Here is a 20,393-nt window from a genome sequence, read left to right as displayed (position 1 = left end):
CCCAGACTCAGGACAGCAGGAGGTTATGCTCAGACAACTTGCAAACTTGCAAACACCACCATACAGGGATTGAAAAGAAACCTGATTTGATGGTGACAGGCTTCCTGGTGTGTGCATGTATCTCAGCAATGGTGTTCCTCTGCACACTGCTCTGACCACACCAGCTTGATACACACAGGGACCTCCGATCCTGTGGCTTGGCAAGGGTATTCTGGTCCCCTGGAGAGTCCTGTCAGTTTCAGGATTTTCTTGCCCTTGAACTGCAGGGAAACTAGGGCTCCTCAGGGGAGGTGAAGGTGGCTCTTAGCCTGGTGAATGCATGGCCACCCTGCCTGGGATTAATAGGTCACTTGCAGCTCTTTCTGAATAACAAATTTGGAAGCTGCAGCAGCAATGAACTCCACAAACTGAAACAAGAACTGAGCTGCCTGACCAGCAAAGGCTTTCTCACCGGAAAGGGGCTTTTTCTTCCAGCATGCTCAGTACTGCTGCTGGGAGCAAGTTCACAGCTTAGGAGCAAGACAGAGAGAGAATTTAGCAAGTCCGTCTAATCAAAATATAATTCCCCACAATGATTTTATTGCAAGAGCTGGAGGCACTGCTTTCATCCTAAGCTGCATTTTATTGCTCCCCTCAGCAGCAAAGGAAAACAGCTGTGTAAAGAATATGTCGTTTGGTCCCAGGAGGAACACAGGGGAAGCGTCACATCAGTGTTCCCAATGCCCCAGAGTCTCTCCCACTTACATTGTGATGGGAGATGAGCAGCCACAGCCATCTGGGACTCCTCTACCTCTCTGCTGCTCCACACAACAATAGCAAGGGGCCTCTTGTTCCAGTGTGAAGGGAAATATGCGTCATGTTCAACCATTCTAGCTTCCCTTCCCAAGGCTGGGAAAGATTCTGGCTCTGACTGCCTGGGAGGGGAATCCGGAGACACAGAAAGGGATTCAAAGAGCTGCTAGAGATGCACCAGCAGTCCCTGTCTCTCACTGCTCCTTCATTCGCTCCATACCTCAGACGTGGACTTGCAACCCCCCCCCCCCACACACACACACACACACAAAGCAGTGATCTGCCACTTGGATTATAACACTGAACATTTTGAAAGTGGAAAGCACAAAAGAAGTGTTAGCGGCAAACTTCTGCCCCATCTTGGGACAAGGGGGAAAGAACAGGGAGAGGATAAATAAAGCACTGCCAAGCCGCACCCTAGCACGTCCACCCAGTAAATGCTAACCAAATGCTAGCCACAGTGGAAGGTGACGGTCCACCCAGCACACCTGGCCCCGGGGCTATGACCAAGTTCATGCTCCCACAGCTCCTTGCATACATGCTGGTATTCCAAAGCAAGCACGGGGGAGTGTGGAGGAAGCCCTGACCCTGTTCAGCTTCTACAGAAACTAAGGTCCGCAGACATGTTTGCAGGGTTTGATTTCCCTTTTTCAACTCTAAGGTAAATAAGCTGCTGTTTTTAAATCATTGTAAACTGGTGCATGCGAGCCCCAAAGTGAAATGGCCAAGGAGCAAGAGCGGAGCCGACAAGACCATAAGCACTTGCAGGACAAGGCGACATAGACATAGCGGTGGGCGTGCATAAAATACCTGCCACATCCTGGATGCTACCGCAACACAAACAATAAACAAAGAGAAAAGGAGTACTTGTGGCACCTTAGAGACTAACCAATTTATTTGAGCATAAGCTTTCGTGAGCGACAGCTCACTTCACCCAAAATAAACAAACAGTAATTTGTGTCTTTTCGTAGTCCAGGCTGAGAGAAATGTGGAAAAGCAAACCAGCCTACCAGTACATAGTGACAAACTCAGGAAATGTCTGGCATCACACCCGCAGCTGGTGCTAATGGGCACGGCTTCAATGAAACTAGGCCAATTTACACCCGTTGATGATTTGGCCCATTAACTTTAGCCTGTTAGCGGTCTTTATCACTACAACGTCAACGATTTTTTTAAAATCTCTCTCCCTCTTCTAAGTCTCTACAACCTGGTATTTGTCTAGCATGCAGCCTGGGCTAGGAGATGGGGAATGTCCTTCCTATTCATTTAAACTTGCAAGGAAAAGTGTGGTGACTATAATGCCATTTGCGATATGGTTGCTGAGACCACAGAACCTAGTTCACCAGACCCCATTTTAGGGACCTTCTCCACAATACATGCAGCAGCGCACCATCCAAAATACAACCCTGTGGAACACGCATCACATGTTCCACTGCGTACTCTGTGGCCAAGGAGAAGAGAAATGTGTTGTGTTGCCAAGGCTGTGTGCCATAGACAGCTGTGCTGTTCAAAAAGCCAGCTCCAAGGCTGGCTCCCTGGCAATCTGCAGTTCACAGGGTTTAGAAGCCATCTCTCTCTGTTAAATCACTTTATTCTGCCAAACCATCACGAGAAACATAAGCCTCTACAGTGTTGCCATGGAGCGCAGCTACGCCATGGAAGCGGAAGCTGAAAAGGGGATTCCTCTGACCAAAAGCATTTACCGACAGAGGCCTGTTCTGTGGAGCATATGAAAGGAGTCTGGTAGATTTCTGTAGACAGGCATCCATACCTCATCACGTCTGGCTCCTTGGTTGGCAGTCTCAGAGAGAAGCCAAGAACTGCATGAGCTGTGGTCTCTACCCTAAAGGCAGTCCTTCCAGGGAACACGTGCCCGGCTGCTGCACCAGCTCTGGGGGGAACAGAGGGATTTGGCCTCGCGGGCTGTCAATCTGGCACTAAATTCACAACCTGAAAGTGGCACCGCGGTGAAAATACAAGTTTCACTGCAGTGGTACTTTGCACACAGACACTCCCATCAGAGCTCCTGCACTCTGCCCCCTGCCTTCCGAAGGACCATGGGACTCGGAGTTAGTTTCAGTTCTTTACACTCATTGAAGACTGGTCCAGAGCAGAGGGGAAAGCCAAATGAGCATATATCTTGGTTTACTGAGTGAAGCAAAAACAACACACTCTAGAGGTCCTGCTAAAGATCAGGGTCTTCTGCAATTCCCCCATTTCACCAACACAAGTCATAATGCCCTCATGTCAGAGCCACCCTCCCTCCAGCCAAGGTGGGGTGAATCCTGCCCACTGGTGAGCCCATTAATCCTAGTCTGTGTGTTGCCCAGAAGAAGGTCACTGTTAAGTGTCATGGAATGCTCCTTCCCTGCCTTCTGTCTCTGCTAGCCTGGAACATGAATGCCGAACTGCCACATGACAGAATGCTCTTGGGCCAGTCCCTAACTTAACTGAAGGAAACCAAAGGGCAATGTATGAAACCTCCGTGTCTTCCACTGTGAGAAACACAAAAGATGGATGCCTGCTAGACAGTAGAACAGTCGCATAAAAAGCACAGCAATTCGCTTCCAGCCTAACCCTCCAATTAGCTCAAAATAGCAGGAGTCACTTATTGGGCCAAGGAAAGGGGAATATGTGCATGGCAGAGACTATGCCATACAGTGCTATCATGCAACTCAACAACACAGCAGTGTTAGGTTCGAGGCTCAGCGGTTTAAAGCCAGTCTCCTTAAGGGAAAGAAGAAGAGGTTCTTTTGGAAATCAGCTGGGGAGTTTGGGGGGGGTGGATGTCAGTGCATTTTTACCCCGTCAGGTTGTCAAACGAAACCCTAGAGGAAGTAGAATTTCTTACTATAAAGAGGCTTTTGACACTGGAAAGGTTAATGTGGGCAGGCATGCTGGAACAATTTTTATAGTGGGGGTGCTGATGAGAACCACTGAACTAAACCGTAAATTCTGCATGTGATGGAAACCACCTCAAGCAAGGGGGTGTGGCAGCACCCCCAGCACTCCTAGTTCCAGCACCTATGATGTGGGATAAAAGTTCCCTTTGCTAGAGACAGCAGGTTAAGACCTTAATTATTCACCTGTGGGGTAGATGCCTTTGAATCACAGGATGAAACAAGGAAAGGAATGTGCTGGTACGACACAGACAAAACCCCAAACCCACACCAGGATGCAATCAGTGGATTCCTACTATGAATACTAAACACAAATTGCCAGAAAAGCAAGGCTTGAAAATGGGCTGACCTGTGCATAGGTTCTGAAAAGGGACCAGTCCCACCCGAGCTGCCAGTGGGAATTCTCTGCCTCTGCTCCTAGCAGTTAGTACCTCATCATTGAAAATGACAAATTCAGCAGCAAGCTGTACTCTGGATTTTTCACATTCAGCACTGAGATATAAGCTGTTGCTGCAACTCCAAGCAGTGGCCACCTTCCCAAAATGTCTGTGTTCTGCTTTGGATGTATCAGTCTGCTCTTCAATAAACTCAGATTCAGTAATCATCGCAACACCTCTCTAGACTTGTACATGGCTACTATTCTCAGACCCTTCTTCCCACCTCTTTTCACTGACTCACACTACAAGGGAACATACCTGCATGCATCCAACAAAAGGTATGCTTGACACAAGTGCAAAGAAGGGTCATCTTTGGCTTGGCCTAATTACTCCAGGCCTCAAGACAAAAAGTTTTGATAAACAGCTATTGAGCAAGACTGAGAAGAGGAGCACACAAGAAGTAGAACATGGGTTCGAGCTATGAGAAATAGCTGGAGAAGAGCAAACTGCTTAATGATTAACAATAATAATTAAGTTGCTATACTGCTTTTCAACTGAGGACCTCAAAGTGCTTTTGCACCCATTAATGAATTAAGCTGTTAACAAGGTGCAGAGAAGCTAAATAGGGAATAAGGTATTTCAGTTCATGTGATCTTTAAACGTCTCCAAGCAGCAGCCTGTGTTATTTTTTCCGATGCTAATTTTTAAACAAGTCAAAAATGGAAAAGTCAGACTGAGCCTTGTTATTCCACAGAATCAGAAAAGATTCCATAACCCGACTGGTTTTATCCACTATGCCTGGTCCCTTCCAACACCTGATACCCTCGACAAATTAGCTGCAATTGTCTTTATCCTTTTAAGATTAAATGAGCAGCACAGAACGCATTAAATTGGCCTATCAATCATACATTTCAGGTCACTTTCAAAATAAGCCCATTTTGGTAAGAAAAGTAAAACATAAAAAGAAAACCCTTTATTCTCTTTGTGTAGCAATGCAGTTATCATGAGAATAATCATTACCTTCCATATGTAAATAGAGGTTAGCATGCACCCTCAGTACAATCCTGAGTAATTAAGAGACTGATGCAAATAACCATGTTAAACTTGCACTGCGCCTCTCAGGGATTTTGTCTGTTTAGCTGGGCTGGGCCACTAATCACCTACCGTTTTTGTGCACCTTGCTGTGAATTTCTGCAATACTGCTGCAAAAGAAAGGAAAAGGGGGGATGATGGAGGAGAGCTGGAGTCCTTCAGGATTTCCATGAAGGAAACGGATAATATTCATGATCTCATGGCCTCCTGACATTTTAGCCTCTTTGGATAATCTGATCATGTGCTAGAACACTGGGGACTTTGCAGGAGCAGCTTTCAGGCTTCATTGAGAACTCAGTAAGCCAGTTGTAAGCACAGGCTAGTACAGTAGTAATGGGGAGAGACGTCAGAGGCGAGCCTAGGAACCGCCTCCCTTTTATAGTTATAAGCAAAACATGTGACCAGAGCCTTCACTGCAGTTTCATCAGAGGTTAAGGTACAAGCACGACACACACTTACAACTTCAATCATTTCTCAAACAAATCACATGCTGGGACTTTAACCCTTCTATACATGTGGGGGAGAGAAGCGAAATGAAATTAACAAAAGCACCTTCCATACATACCCTATAACCAACACAGACTGCATAACACTTCTGAGGAAGCCTGCGCAGTCTGCAAAGATCTATTTGCTGCTGTTCACATTACACACACAACAGATGACAGATTAGCTATAACACTATGTATGTACATAGTGCTACTACTAAACTACTGTGTATGCTATATATGAGAGAGAGATGCAAACTTAGCAAATATTATGTCAAGAAATGTCAGGGAAAAAACACTCTTATTTCATCACAACCCATTTCACAGTTCCAAACTTTGCAGAAAATATTCACGATATGGTGGTGTAGCAGCAAACATACAAACTCTCAAAAATGTCTGCATCAGGATATAAAAAAGAAGAGGGGAAAGATTCTTATTGGAATAGCGTTTTTAGATTGTTTTTGCATTTTAAATTCCTTCGGCTGTCAAAGTGCATGCACAGCATATATAATTATTTATTTCATGTTAAACAAGCAGAAAAGATGCATTTTATTACTGGGTCTCGTACCCAAGACCTTTCACCTGCATAGAGAGAAACCAGACTTTTACAGATTGTAACCTTTCTGAAATACTTTGTTTTTGTAGAATGACATCTATCTATACAATCTCATATTCTCCAGTGGTTCCTCATCACTAATTCCTCTGGTAATAATAAATCCTTCCAACCAGAAAATACAAACTCTGTTTATAAAATGTCCTCCCCCCACTTCTCACCTTTTCTGACCCTTCATCTGTAATCAAACTGTCAACAGCTTGCAGTTAATAATGAAAGTTGCCACACACACATCCCCACTGCCCCATGTCCCATGCCAAACTGGAAATCTCCAGTGCTGGTGTATGCTTCGGGAGGCACAGAGACCACATCAATCTAGCTTGTGGCAAGACCAGCCGAGTTCTGTCTGGCACATGCACCGGGGGCAAATGAGATTTACTAAGTCTTCAACTATTATTTGTTATGAATCCAAACAGCAATTCTTCCCCATCTCCTGCAGTCAAAACAAATAAACCAGTGAGAGAAGAAGGGCTGGCATTTATGTGGCAGATCCACAATCAAAGCTGTTTTGTAATCTGTGGTTATGAGACTGAGGGTGTGTTGGGGGGAGGGTTATAAGTAACTATACAAAACTCTTTAGATTTGCAACAGGCTCTGGGCACATAAATCTGGCTGCAAAATGCGTGGTTGTGCTCCAGATCAGTCACGGTTTCAGCTATTGCAATGTTTATTGTTTAGCCCCTTTCCACCACCCCCCAAAATGGAAAAGCATGCAGCCTCTGATATATCTAGCACGCACCCTCTCGTGATCATGCAAAAGCTGCCAAGGAGACTCAATCTGATTTTAATATCCAGCTCCGTCCAAAAAGGAGCTGATCCAGGTTTTTGAGTCGCTTATTTGCAACAGTAAGACCCCTCTCACTGCATCCCCCAGATCTCAGCCTTCATACATGTAACTGACACACAGCATGACTCATCCACACAGTCCAATTCTTATCTGCCCCCACACCACACAACCCCATCACCACCATATCTCTGGAGGACCGAGCAAGGGCAACCACAATGTTTAATCCATCTACCAAATGCCAGCCCTAGCATTCAGGCCAGGCTGTTTGTTGGGATGGGAGAAGCCAACCCAGGCAACCAATTCCCCTCTCACCCCTTCCTCCCCCACCTTCTTTCACCCACCTGTCTGAAGAAGAAGAAAGGAAACACACTTGGGAAGATGGGGGGTGAGCAGGAATCGATACATTAACCTGACAACTTTAAGGAACTCTGCACCCACAGGGGTTCTCAAACTGGGGGTCGTGACCACTCCAGGGGTTGTGAGGTTATTAAGCAGTGGTGGTGGGCGGTCAGCCTCCACCCCAAACCCCGCTTCGCCTCCAGCATTTATCATAGTGTCAAATATAAAAAACTGTGTTTTTAATTTATAAGACGTGGGGGTCGCACTCAGAGGCTTGCTGTGTGAAAGGGGCCACCAATGCAAAAGTTTGAGAACCACTGTGACTAGACTGTTCCTTCCCAGCATTCCCCCCCCCAACACACACACTATCACTTCCTCCCACACAACCGGATCCCCCCGGCGCTGTCACCCCCTCCCCCAACAACTGCACTTCCTCAGACTGCCCCCACCCCCCCAGTCACACACAATAACCCTGCAAAGACGGACTGATTGAGCCCAGGTAGGGCCCTTGTGCCTTGATCGTCCCCTCCCCCCCGTGTGTCCAGCCCGGCCGGGCTGCTGTGCATGGGGAAGGTGCCTGGCAGCAGCACCCAGGAGTCCACGTGGGAGTGGTGCTGAAAGTGCTCGGGCACCGCGAGCTTTCCCCCAAACCAGGGCTCGAGCCTCCTCGGGAGCGCAGCGTAGCAGCCTCCCCGGTGCCAGGTCCACCACTGCTGCGCGGGGGGCTTTGCACGCGCACCCCCGTCAGTCAGGGCTGCCAGCTACAGCCTCCCATGCTTCTCCCACTGGGACTGCAGCAGCAGCAGCGTGCAGCCCCCTGGGTCCCCCTCTGCCTGCCTGGTGCACGGAAGGATCACGAGTCCCTGCACCCCCAACCTCCCCCTCCCTGGCGTAGAGTGGCAGTCAGGGCTTCCTGCACCCGCAGACTTCCCTCGCCCTCTCTGCTGTATGCGAGGAACCAGGACTGCCCCATCCGTGGTACATGGAGAAACCGGTGTTTCTGCACCCCAGACTCCCCGGTCCTCAGTCCATGAGGGGGAGCGGGGCTTCTGCACCCCCGGATTTCCCTCTGTCTGGTGCATGGAAAGTAGGGCTCCCTGTCCCCAGTGCATGGGGGATCCGGGCTCCCTGCACCTCGCGGCTCCCCTGATCCCGGTGCATGGGATGCAGGGCTCCCCGGTGCATGGGGGATCCGGGCTCCCTGCCCGCAGTGCACGGGGTGCAGGGCTCCCTGCTCCGCGGCTCCCCGGTGCCTGGGCCGGGCTCCCTGCCCTGGTACCTGGCTGTCAGTGAGATAGCTGAACACGAAGGAGGAGAGCTCCTCGTCCAGGAGCGCGCTGCAGTCTGGCGCCGGCTCCGCCATCTTCCAGCTCCGGCTCAGGCTCCGGCAGCGGCGGCACCAAGCATGCGGCGAGCCTAGAGCAGCGCGGAGCCGGGAAGCCGGCGGGGCGGAGCCGGGCCGCACCGCGGGGAGGAGCCACGACCCGGCCGGCTGCAGAAGCCGGCACTGGCGGCAGGGCGGGGAGGACCCGGCACTGGCTGCAGGGCGGGGAGGAGGGGATCTTAGCCGGCCCGCCTGTGGGAATGCCCCCCCCCCGCCGCCTCAGAGCCCGGGGAGGGGCCGGGTCCTGTGGTTCCTGGCCTGTCCCTGTTCTGTGCGTTCCCAAGGGGGCAGGCCCCCCTCCCGCAAGGAGCAGCCCTCCACAGAGCACCTCCCCCAAGTAGGGGTGCCAATTTTGGTTGGACTTATTCCTGGAGGTTTCATCACGTGATATCATCTTTAATTAAAGATTAATTTTTAATTCCGAGAGACTCCAGGACAATCCTGGAGGGCTGGTAATTGTTCACTCAAGGGACAGTCCCCCCTCGAGATTCCCCCCCCAAGGGATAGGACCCCCCCCGACAGCCTCCCCAAGAGCACCCCCAAAATGGGCATCCCTTCCTCAAGAGCCTCCCCCAAGGGGCCAGTCCTGCCCCCACCCCAGAGCATCCCCCATTCAGGTACTTAGCCCCACAGCACCTCCCACCATCCCCTTCCTTAGGAGGAAAAAAAGGAGTACTTGTGGCACCTTAGAGACTAACCAATTTATTTGAGCATAAGCTTTCGTGAGCTACAGCTCACTTCATCGGATGCATACTGTGAAGTGAGCTGTAGCTCAGAAAAGCTTATGCTCAAATAAATTGGTTAGTCTCTAAGGTGCCACAAGTCCTCCTTTTCTTTTTGCGAATACAGACTAACACGGCTGTTACTCTGAAACCTTCCTTAGGAGGGGCTCTGCTTCACCTCACTCCCCATTCCCTTGCTGAGACAGCCCTGCAATCCACCAGAGCCAAAGCCAAGCCCTGTGTGGAAGCCAAGCAGCAGAGCATTTCTCATTGCAGGGGGCAGAGCTCTTCCCTCTGGGGTGCAGGGTAGCTCCCACTGAGAGAACCCTTGGGGTTCTGAGGTGGAGAACACTCAGAACAGCTCTTCCTGGGCAGGCAGGGCAGGGGACAAAACACTTCCCATGGGGTGGGAGGAAGGCAGCCCCAAAATCAAACCATCTGGGCACAACACCAGCCTAACTCATATAATTTCCAGCTCTTCCTAGAGCTGCTCTAACGTTGGGGCCTGTGTCACACCTTTGGGCCCTGGCCAGGTTGTGAATAACACTGATGATAACCCCAATAATGTTAAAGAGAGCTCTCCAGGGATGAGCAAATCCCCTTATTTGAATCTCACATCAATGACATAAGGCAATGCTGTCCCCTCACCGCTGCATTTTGGTGCGACAGCAAACGGATGACGCTCCAGTCATACTTTTCTACGTTTATCTTATTCCATAAAATTCACTGCAAAAGCTGGCTGGGCTGAGCTGAGCCCTGAGGGTCTCCAGCAGATAGAAAGCAACTCCCCTCACCTTCTCTCAATCGATATGTTTGACAGAAACAGGACAAAAGCAGAAAAAAGAATAAAAATGTCCATTAGTTACATGCCGCTTCAGGTCAGAAAACAGAATACAATCAATTCAAAGAGATAAGGCCAGCTATTTACTAAGGCCTGCTCTATGCACAGTGTTTGTACTGAGATAATTGTGTTGCTTGTGATGTGATTTTTTTTTTTTACCAAAAAAGTTATACGGGTACAACCCTAGTGTGGATAAATTTATATGTATAAAGGTGCCTTATAGCAGTAAGTAGAGGTTATTTTCCTTCTGTACAGGAATAAACTCTACTGGTATAAACCACATTTATACTGATTTTATTGCATCTGCACTTGGTAGGTTGTGCTGCTTTAACTATACTGGCATATTGTGCTGCTTTAATGACATACTCTAACTTTTGAAATCCTTTATTACTGGCTGTAGCACTGACTGCTGTGAGAAGTCCTTCTGACTTCAGTCAGCCTATTCATGGTAATAAACATTATGCCCAACAGTAAAAATGTTGGCAGGATTGGTCCTTTAAACTGGAGAGACCAAACTTTACAGCACCTCAGACTACATTGGCAGTGTGCCAGGAGCCTGAGGGTTGCACCTTGTTGGCATATAAAGGCACATCGTCATTAGAATTGCTTGCACGGGGCCTCAGCAATGTTCATAGGCATGTGACTAGCCCCTGAATACACTCAATAACCAGAGTACATAGTGACCCAAAGTGAAGAATGAAGAGGACTGAAAGGTCGCCACTAACTCAGTGCTGCATTGCATGTGTGGTGTTCTCTCTGTCAGTGAATAGTTTCATGTTGCAGGCACAGTTTTCTGGCTTACATTTTGCTGCCCATACTAAAAGCTCTTTCAGAAATAATTTATCACTGGACCAAAATCTCATGAACATTCCAACTTCACATAGCCACAAGGATGACAAGGGGGGAAAAGCACTGCCTGGCAGTGCAGGCAGCTAAATTAACCGATGTGAAATTGATCAGAGTAGCAGCACATGCAAACTATTGGGCCCAGATCCCCAAATCCTATCAAAGTGCTCAGATGAGACCATATGATACTTATGTGCATAAAGCTGATTATGCAAATAAGGGATATGTACTGATCTAGGTGGAGTGCATCATGGTTGTATTTCTCTAAATGGATTAATATAAATTTATTGTTGTTTGAGGCCATCAACAATAAAAATTTGTAGCTGTTGAACTTTGTCTTCACACTGCTGTTTCAAAGGAAGGACTATTTCCCACCACTGTTTAGCTCTCTGTACAGCACATGCTTTAGGCACTATTCCATGTACTAAAATCAAGAAAAAGAAGGATTTGGCAATGGTCATTTTACAAAATAGTACAAGTTAGTCTGAGTGGTCTACAAACAAAAAACTATGTCAACACACCAATAAAGAGGTGGTGGGTAGCATAGATGACTGGTGACTCCCCATACTGGGGGGGGCACAAGCAAGCTAAAGGGGAGGACACATGACCACCCCATGCGCCTCCCCTGCCCAGTGACCCCTCCCGCCCTGTGCCCAGCCTGGGGCCACAGCACTCTGTCCTTCTCTCCCTGCGCCTCCCCACACACACATTCAGCCACTCTCCCTGGCAGCTGGGCAGGGAGCAGGACGGAGCCACTTCTGTCTGAGAGAGCATAATAATGGTTGGCAGTTCTGTAGCACTTTTCATGCATAGATCTCAAAGGGTTTCACAAAGGAAGGGATGTCCTCATTTTAAAGATGGGAAGAGACCCAGAGAGGAAAATTGAAATTCAAGGTCACATGGAGAGTTGCTGACAGACTCAGGCCTCTCAGCTCCTAGTCCTGTGCTCTATGAACTGGACTGTGCTACCCCTAAATCCTATATATACAGACTGACAGCACAGGGCAAGCGTGGCCAGTGAGGAGAGCAGTGCTGGAAGCCTTCACAAGTTACATGTGATTTACGAAGGAATTTGATGCACAACAGTGGGAACCGAGTCCAAGTATGATTTTTATATTCTATGTATGCTCCAATACCTAGACACAAAGAATAAGCTAATTATAGTTTCAACCTTGCATCTGAATTTCCCTCAAATTGTTGATTTAAAGCCAGACCATAGTTTTATATTTAACACTGTGTGTGTGTGTGTGTGTGTGTGTGTGATTTTTTTTTTTAAACATGAAAGTGTACAGTTAGCATGATTGATCAGACATGGGCTATAACACAGATATCTACATTTTTTAAACTTCTAGCCCTTAAGGACATCTAATACATAACTAGTGTTCTGGTGTAAATGCATAGAAGAATCCATAGAAGGAAAGCTAGATAAAGCATATGCTGAGTGGATTTCTTTTTAAGTTAAATCTCTCCACGTGAAGTCTTTCCATTGATTTGAATGAGAGCTGGATTGATTCCTGAATGAGGAAGTATGCATTAGATTACATGACTGGGAGTCAGAGCTTCTGCATTCCCAGCTCTGCGAGTGATTAAAGCTGTGATTCTGGACAAGTCATTTACTGTTCTGTGCCTCATTTTTTCCACCTGTAACATGGGAATAATTATACTTCCCTACTCACAGAATCAGTATGAGAATTAATTAACGAAAGTTTGCAAAGTGCTTTGAGATCTTCAGATGGAGAGCAGTAGAGAAGAGCCAGTTATTATAGTTATGATTGTTGTTTTCCTCCCCTTAGAAATAAACCACATGGCTGCATTAAAAATACTCAACTCCTGGGGTTTAGGATGTGCCATTTGCATGTCATGTTGAGGCAAAAGAGTTAATCATATATAATGTGGTATTATATATACTTATTATGTATGTTGAGTGGTTATACAACAACATTACAAGCTAATTGGTTGCCACGTCTCTTTTTTAAATAAAAACATTTGAGTTATACAAGGAAAGAAAAGTAGTTGACAGTGGTCAGACCTCTTGTTTGTGCATTTATGTAACTGAAGAAAGCACAGCCAAACTCATGTATAAAACAAAATGTTTTGTTAATTAAAAACAAACTTTTCCCTTTTATCCATGCTTCAGGCAAAACCAGTTTGTTATGAATGAGTTGTAAACCCCAGAGAAATGAAGTGTTATAATGGAATGCCTGGCAGACATAGAAGAAGTACTAGAGGCAACAGGATAAGTAGTGTATTGTAAAGAGATTTTTTTCTCCTGAAAAGCAGTGAAATTTCCTGGTTTATCCAAAACAAAGGGGCAAGAAGCTGTTATGTCTCTGGGTCCATCTCATGCGAATTTCTGATACCTCAAGATTCAGTGATATATATATTCTTTGCTCTACTTGGAACATGCCAAGTGGTCCTGCAGGCCATACTGACTCAGGAGCCCACTGAATTTTAAGGTAAAAAAAATATTCAGAGCGTCTTCCTCTTTCACAGTTGTATGTGTCTGTGTGAGTCATGGATTATAACCAGTGTGATCTCCAAGAGTTTAACCAGCTTTATAGCCAACTGCTGCAATGTGATGCTTGGCCCAGAGAGGCTAGGTATAATATTACCAATCTAAAGTGTGACAGGAAAAGGCTGCAAATGCCCTTTCAAAACAGCAGGACACAGAGAGCAACTAATGTCATTAGGCCACTGGTCAGGAGAGGACACAGAGTTTATATATACTGTTGCCCTACTGAAGGCCAAATGTGGGACATAAAGAAGAGAGCCAGTGGAAATCAGTTGAGTGGGAAACACCCAAAATTCTGTGTGAACTCTCTGGCTTTGGTTTCATATCTCAGATGCTTCTGATACTTGTAAAATAGAAAATGTTGTAATCATTGAGTCAGCATGCAGTGAAATGCAGGGACATTCAAATGCAGATGTCCATATTATAATACTATATGTTCTCTTGGCTCCCCCTTGGTGGGTTAATGCCCATGGGCTCTGCTAGACATCTTGAGCTGGGCTCCGGCTTTCCTTCCTGCATCGGAAAAACAAAGGGATGGAGCTAGCTCAAATGCCACCTACTGGTGAACAAGAGTACCACCACCTTCCTGTCGTCCCCCCTCCCTATCCCGCTGATGCAATAAATTGTCCAAGTCTGTGATCCTCAATCTCCTCTATAGATGAAGAATGAAACAGTCAACAAAGTTATAGAAACAAGATGGGTAAGATAATATCTTTTATTGGGCCAACTTCTGTTGGTGGAAGAGACAAGCTTTCAAGCTGCGCAGAGCTCTTCTGGTCTGGAAATGGCCCTCAGAGTGTCACAGCTAAATACAAGTTGGAACAAATTGCGTAACATAAGGGTTTAGCATGTTGTAAGAGACCATCCAAGCTGACATGGGCATTTAGCACCTCTGCAGTCGTAGTAAAAAAGAGGGTTAGTGGGTTATAGATCATTGTTAATGAGCCATAAATCCAGTGTCTTTATGAAGCCCATGATTTTTAGAGTCTAACAAGTTATGAATTTAAATTCCCAGGCTCATCTTTTGAAGTATTGTTCAGGTTTCCGTTGAGGATGAGGACTGAGAGGTCAGATATGGAGTGATCATTTTCTGAAAAGTGTTCACCCATGGGTGATATGGTGGTTTTGTCTTTTATAATTTTTCTGTGTGAGTTCATTTGAGAACATAGTGATTGTCAGGTTTCACGCACATGGCGGTTATTGGGGCATTTAGTGATCTGGATGAGGAACACCACATGTTGTGACATGCAGGAGTAGGACCCATAAATCTTGAAAGATGTGTTGTGGGGACTTCAGAAAAATTGAGGAACCATCTCCTGCACCTCACATACTCCATAAGGGACCACTGTAAACAAGAAATCATTACGTACTCCCACACACTGGAAGGAAAAAATCAGGAAACCTACCTGCAGATCATGCAAGAAACCCAAAAAAACTATTAAAAAAAACTGATGACAGGCATCCAACACAAAAATATGAAGTGGAACCAACTACAACTCTGCAACCCACAGAACACCACCTCCGGAAGAAACCATGACACCAGGATTCATCACACGGACACTAAATGGCACCCCAACATCATCAACTTATCAAGACCACCACTAACCAGAACTGAATTATCTGTACTCTCCCACGGACTGAACTTCTGCCTCACCACAGAACCTGATACTATACTAATGTGGAGATATAGAAGAATTATCTTGCCTACTCCACTGAAAAGAATTCTTTCACAACAGAGACACCCACCTACAACTACCACCATGGCCTTACTAGTAGTCATAAGAAAAAAACAATCCTCTGTCTGGACACATCACAGTGGACAAAACCACACACCTCCTCGTTATATTGATTGCTTCAGGAAAAAAAATGAGTGTGAAAATCCTTAACAAACATCACATCCACCACAATCTTGCCACCACTTAGAAGACTGCTGTACAATCCAAGCACCAGATAGTGATCAAACCAGCAGATAAAGGGGACACCATTGTGGTCTTCAACTTTGATGACTAGGTCAAGGAGGCCAACAGACAATTCTCTGACACCACCTACTATAAAGAACTCAAAGACACCACATCACAATTCACTCAGGGACTTTCCTAGATTCTTAAAAAAGGGAACCCAGGCAGAACCATCATATCTGGCCATGGAACTCTTACTGAAGAATACTGGGACTCATAGAAACCATCCTCAAACCACTTACCACACAAAAGGCCAGTTTCCTGCAGGATACAATCAACTTCCTCCAGAAAATCTTCAATATTAACAACCTTCCTCAGAACACCATCCTTGGCACCATGGCACCTCCCTATACACCAACATCCCTCACAATGGCGGCCTAGCTGCCTGCCTCAAATATCTACAAGACAATGGACAACACTTAGATATCCACCCCAAACACATTGCCAAACTCATCCATTTCATCCTCACCCATAACAATTTTACATTCAACAACAAACACTTTGCCCAAACCATGGGAACAGCCATGGATACTAGGATGTCTCCCCAATATGCCAACCTCTTCATGAGTCACCTGGAGAAAGTATTTCTAAACAAATATACCATGAAACCAGTGATATGCCTAAGATATATCAATGACATTTTCATCATCTGGACACATGACCTATATTCCCTCATAGATTTCTACAACTTCAACAACCACCACCCATTCATCAACCTCTCTCCCACACCAGCATCAACCTCCTGGGTACCACAATCAGCTTCAACAATGGAACCCTACAGACAACAATTTACAAGAAACCCACAGATCACCACACTTATCTTCACAGATCCAGTAACCATTCCAAACACACCAAGAAATCTGTTATCTACAGCCAGACATTCAGATACCACAGACTATGCTCTGAGGAGAAAGTCCAGGATATACATTTTAACACACTTGAAACCGCTTTCACCTAAGACATTCCACCAGAGAAGTAAATCTCTTCATGGAACAGGCCACCCAAATACCCTGAGATGACTTGCTTCTATAAAGGAAAAAAAAATCTCCCACTGCACACCCATCGTTGTCACCTACCACCCCACATTGGAACCCTTAGAGGTTAGCATTAAACAATTATAATCCATACATGATGGGGAACACATCCTGAAAGAAATCTTTGCCAAGCACCCTTTTCTGGCCTTTAAACAACCCTACAGCCTTGCAAAGCTCATCATCAGAAGCAAGCTCCCCACAGACCAGGACCCACCTGCCGCGCTGTCTGGAGTGGCTCACAACCGAGAGTGCCAACCTCAGGACAGACTGTCAAAAAGCAGGGCAGACACCCCAAGCTGGTGGTATGTTCTTTAATTAGATTTGACCAACCCAGAAACAAGTGTGAACTCCTAAAGCACTAGAACAGTCTTACCATGGAGTCACAGACAGTTCTCTTGGGCATCCCAGACTATCTTACCACCCAGGCAAGCTGGACTATGTGATAGATGATCACCTTACACCAAAAATCACAGCAATATTCAGGTTACTCCCAGTCCCAAAGGACCAGTCACATACCCCAGGTCATTTGTACTCAGATCTCAAACCAAAGACAACTCCTGTAACAACTTCTGTAGTAAACTAACTAAAGATGTATTAACTAGGAAAAGAGATAAGAGAGTTATCTAGAAGGTTAAAACAGGAAACACACACACAAATGAATTGCACTTTCAGATTTAAAAAGATAATATAAGCTTCTCTAATAAGCAGCTCTATTATTCTTTATGGCTAACCCATGCCAGCAGCATATAACCTCTTGCTTACGTTTAGGAAACTTTGCCCCTCAGAGTCCAGACAGCATAAAGATTCCAGTTTCTCCTTGTCAGGGATTTTTATCCCCTCAACCTCAGAATGCAAGCTGAGGGTATGAGTTCATGCACAGGCCCTCCCCTTCCTGGAGGGAGTTAGGAATGCAGCCAATAAGGTCTCTGTCCTTTGATGCTACACAATGCCTCATTTGCCTTCAATGGACCATCATGTGTGCAGGATGAGCACTTAATTAACACTTCTTTTCCTGTGTGGTGGGTTACATAAGTGGTTCTCAAACTTTTTTTTCCCCACAGACCACTTGAAAATTGCTGAGCGTCTCAGCAGACCACTAAATGATCTTTCCAAATGTTGTTTGTATCATTAGCAAACTATTGTAAAGCACTTTGGATAAAAGCACTATATATATAAAAAGATTAATAATAATTTTTTTTGTTTTACAAATAGAAGCACACAACTCATATTTTAATATCAGTAGTCTTACCTTTCTAATGCGATGGATGTGCCCTCTCCCCTGCTGCAGCAGTCCCCAAGCTGGGGCTGGGAAGGAGGGGTGTCTCTCCTTCTCTCCCCTGCTGTGGAAGCCCCCGAGCTGACACTGGGAAGAAGGGGGGGGTCTCTCCCTGTCTCCCCCACTGCAGCAGCCCCCGAGTTGGGGCTGGGAAGGAGCGGCGTCTCTCCCCCACCACAGCAGCCACAGAGCTGAGGCTGGGAAGGAGGGCCATATCTCCCTGGCAGCCACAGCCCTGGAGCTGGGGACAGTCACCTCTTTCTCTGGCCGCCGCAGCCCTGCACATCCCAAATTCCCCCCACCCTCTCTTCTCACCCCACTGCCCCCTCTCACCTACCCCCTATTTCCCCCAAGGCCACCACCTCACCTTACATGTGCATCTTCCCAGGGTCCAGGCATGCCTGCGCAACTCCATTAATTAGGTGGGTGGCCCTTCATTCTGTCATGTGCGGCTCTGCACCTTAGAGGGAACTATCCGCGGACCACCTGAATGGAGCTCGCGGACCACTGGTGATCCACGGATCACAGTTCGAGAACTTCTGAGTTACATAATTATGGAGGTTTACAATGCAAACACTCAATATAACTTTCAACCAATGGATACAGATATTATAAGTAGGATTAATACATGCAGCATCCTACGAGCATTCCATAAAGTCTAAACACATTCTAACAACACTCATATCTATTTTAACTATACTAACCCACATGTGAGCCAGACTGGTTTCCTGCTCAGTGTTCAGTGAGGCCCCCTGGGCCTTTAGCCTGAGCTGGAACCTGGTCTGCCAGTGTTACACCACCAATTCAAAGCACCACCAGACCCTGCCACAATAGATTCAAAATCTGCAGACATATCTCCACTGACCTGTATGATGCTTAATACAACTTGCAATACACCTTCCAAAATCCATGGGTCCTACACATGCCTATTACAACATGTAGTGTACCTCATCCAGTGCACTAAATGCCCCAATAACAACTTTGTGGGTGAAACAAGACAATCACTGCCCTCTCGAATGAACTCATGCTGAAAAATGATAACACTCTGTCACTCAGGGCAAACACTTTTCACAAAACAATCACTCCATATCTGACCTCTTGGTCCTCGTTCTCAACGGAAACCCGCACAACACCTTCAAAAGATGAGCCTGGGAACTTAAATTCACAATTTTATTAGACACTAAGGCCTGGTCTACATTAAAAAGTTAGGTCAACTCAGCTACATTGCTCAGCGGAGTTAAAAATCCATACCACTGAGCTTCATAGTTAAACGGACCTAATCCCCAGTGTAGACAGCACTAGATTGACAGAAGAATTTTTCTGTTGACCTAGCTACTGCCTCTCTGGAGGTGGATTACCTACGCCAACAGAAGAATCCCTTCGGTTGCTGTAAGGAGTACCTACTCTGAAATGCTATAGCGGTGTAGCTGTACCACTTTGGTTTTCAAGTGGAGACAAGCCCTAAAAATCATTAACTTAATAAAGAAGCTAGATTTATGGCTCATTACAACAATCTGTAACCCACTAACCCTCTTTTTCGTATGAATGCAGAAGGTGTTAACTACCCACCCACTTCACCTTAAATGGTCTCTTACAACATGTTAACTCCTTAGGCTAAACAATCTGTCCCATCTTGTATTTAGGTGTGACACTCTAAGGACCTTTCTCAGAGCTGAAGAGGAACTCTATGTAAGTTTGAAAGCTTGGCTCTTTCACCAACAGAAGTTGGTCCTGTAAAAGACATTACTTACCTCACCCACCTGTCTCTCTCATATCTTAGGACCAATACAGCTACAACAACACTGCAGTCAAAAATACTGGTAGTTAAATGCTCACCAAGGAGCATCTGAGCTAACCTCTCAGCGAAAAGAATGGGACAGCTCACACCTCTCAGTGCTATTGTTCCAAGTTCTCTGCAGACTCATGTAGACAGGACTTGGAGCTGTGCTGCTGTAGCATCCGGAGTGTAGACATCGCCTAGGTTCATATTTTGGAGGTTTTCTCCACAACCATATTAGCTAGAGACTAGCTTTTTTAAACAAATGAAAAATCTGGAGAACAAGATAGTCCCTTCAGAGAGGTGCCAGTCCGGTATATAGGTGTGTGCCAGCTGTTTCCAGGCCCTGTGTCTAAGCACTTGTTTGCACTGGGGATTCTTGAGTGGCTGAATTGTTTTGAAGCTATCATTTTATCTTTAACAGTTAGGCGAGGTCTACACCACAAACTTCTGCTGGCATACTTATGTCCAACAGGGGTCTGAAGAAGCATGACCCGTGACCAACATAGCCAGTAAAAGTCCCTTGTATAGATGCAGTTATATTGGCAAAGCAGCTTTGTTTTCAGTATACCTGAGATAAATTATATTGGCAAAAGCGCAGTTTTGCCAGAATAAACCATGTCCACCCTAGGAGCGCTTTGCCAGTAGAATACACCAG

At 46.2% G+C, this 20,393-nt stretch overlaps 1 protein-coding gene across 1 annotated transcript in view; it reads right to left on the bottom strand.

The window, feature by feature from the left end:
* Positions 1-8,803, bottom strand: part of PPARGC1B (PPARG coactivator 1 beta) — a 95,498-nt gene extending 86,695 nt beyond the window's left edge. The window contains exon 1 of the mRNA XM_084636528.1: positions 8,665-8,803. Coding sequence (XP_084492654.1) covers positions 8,665-8,748 — 84 coding nt within the window. The 5' untranslated portion in view covers positions 8,749-8,803. The remainder of the gene's footprint in view (positions 1-8,664) is intronic.
* Between the last annotated feature and the right edge of the window lie 11,590 nt (positions 8,804-20,393).

This window comes from Lepidochelys olivacea (genome assembly GCF_965140295.1).
Source record: "Lepidochelys olivacea isolate rLepOli2 genome assembly, chromosome: 8".
NCBI classification, from domain to species: Eukaryota; Metazoa; Chordata; order Testudines; family Cheloniidae; genus Lepidochelys; species Lepidochelys olivacea.
This window is presented reverse-complemented; position numbering and strand designations above follow the sequence as displayed.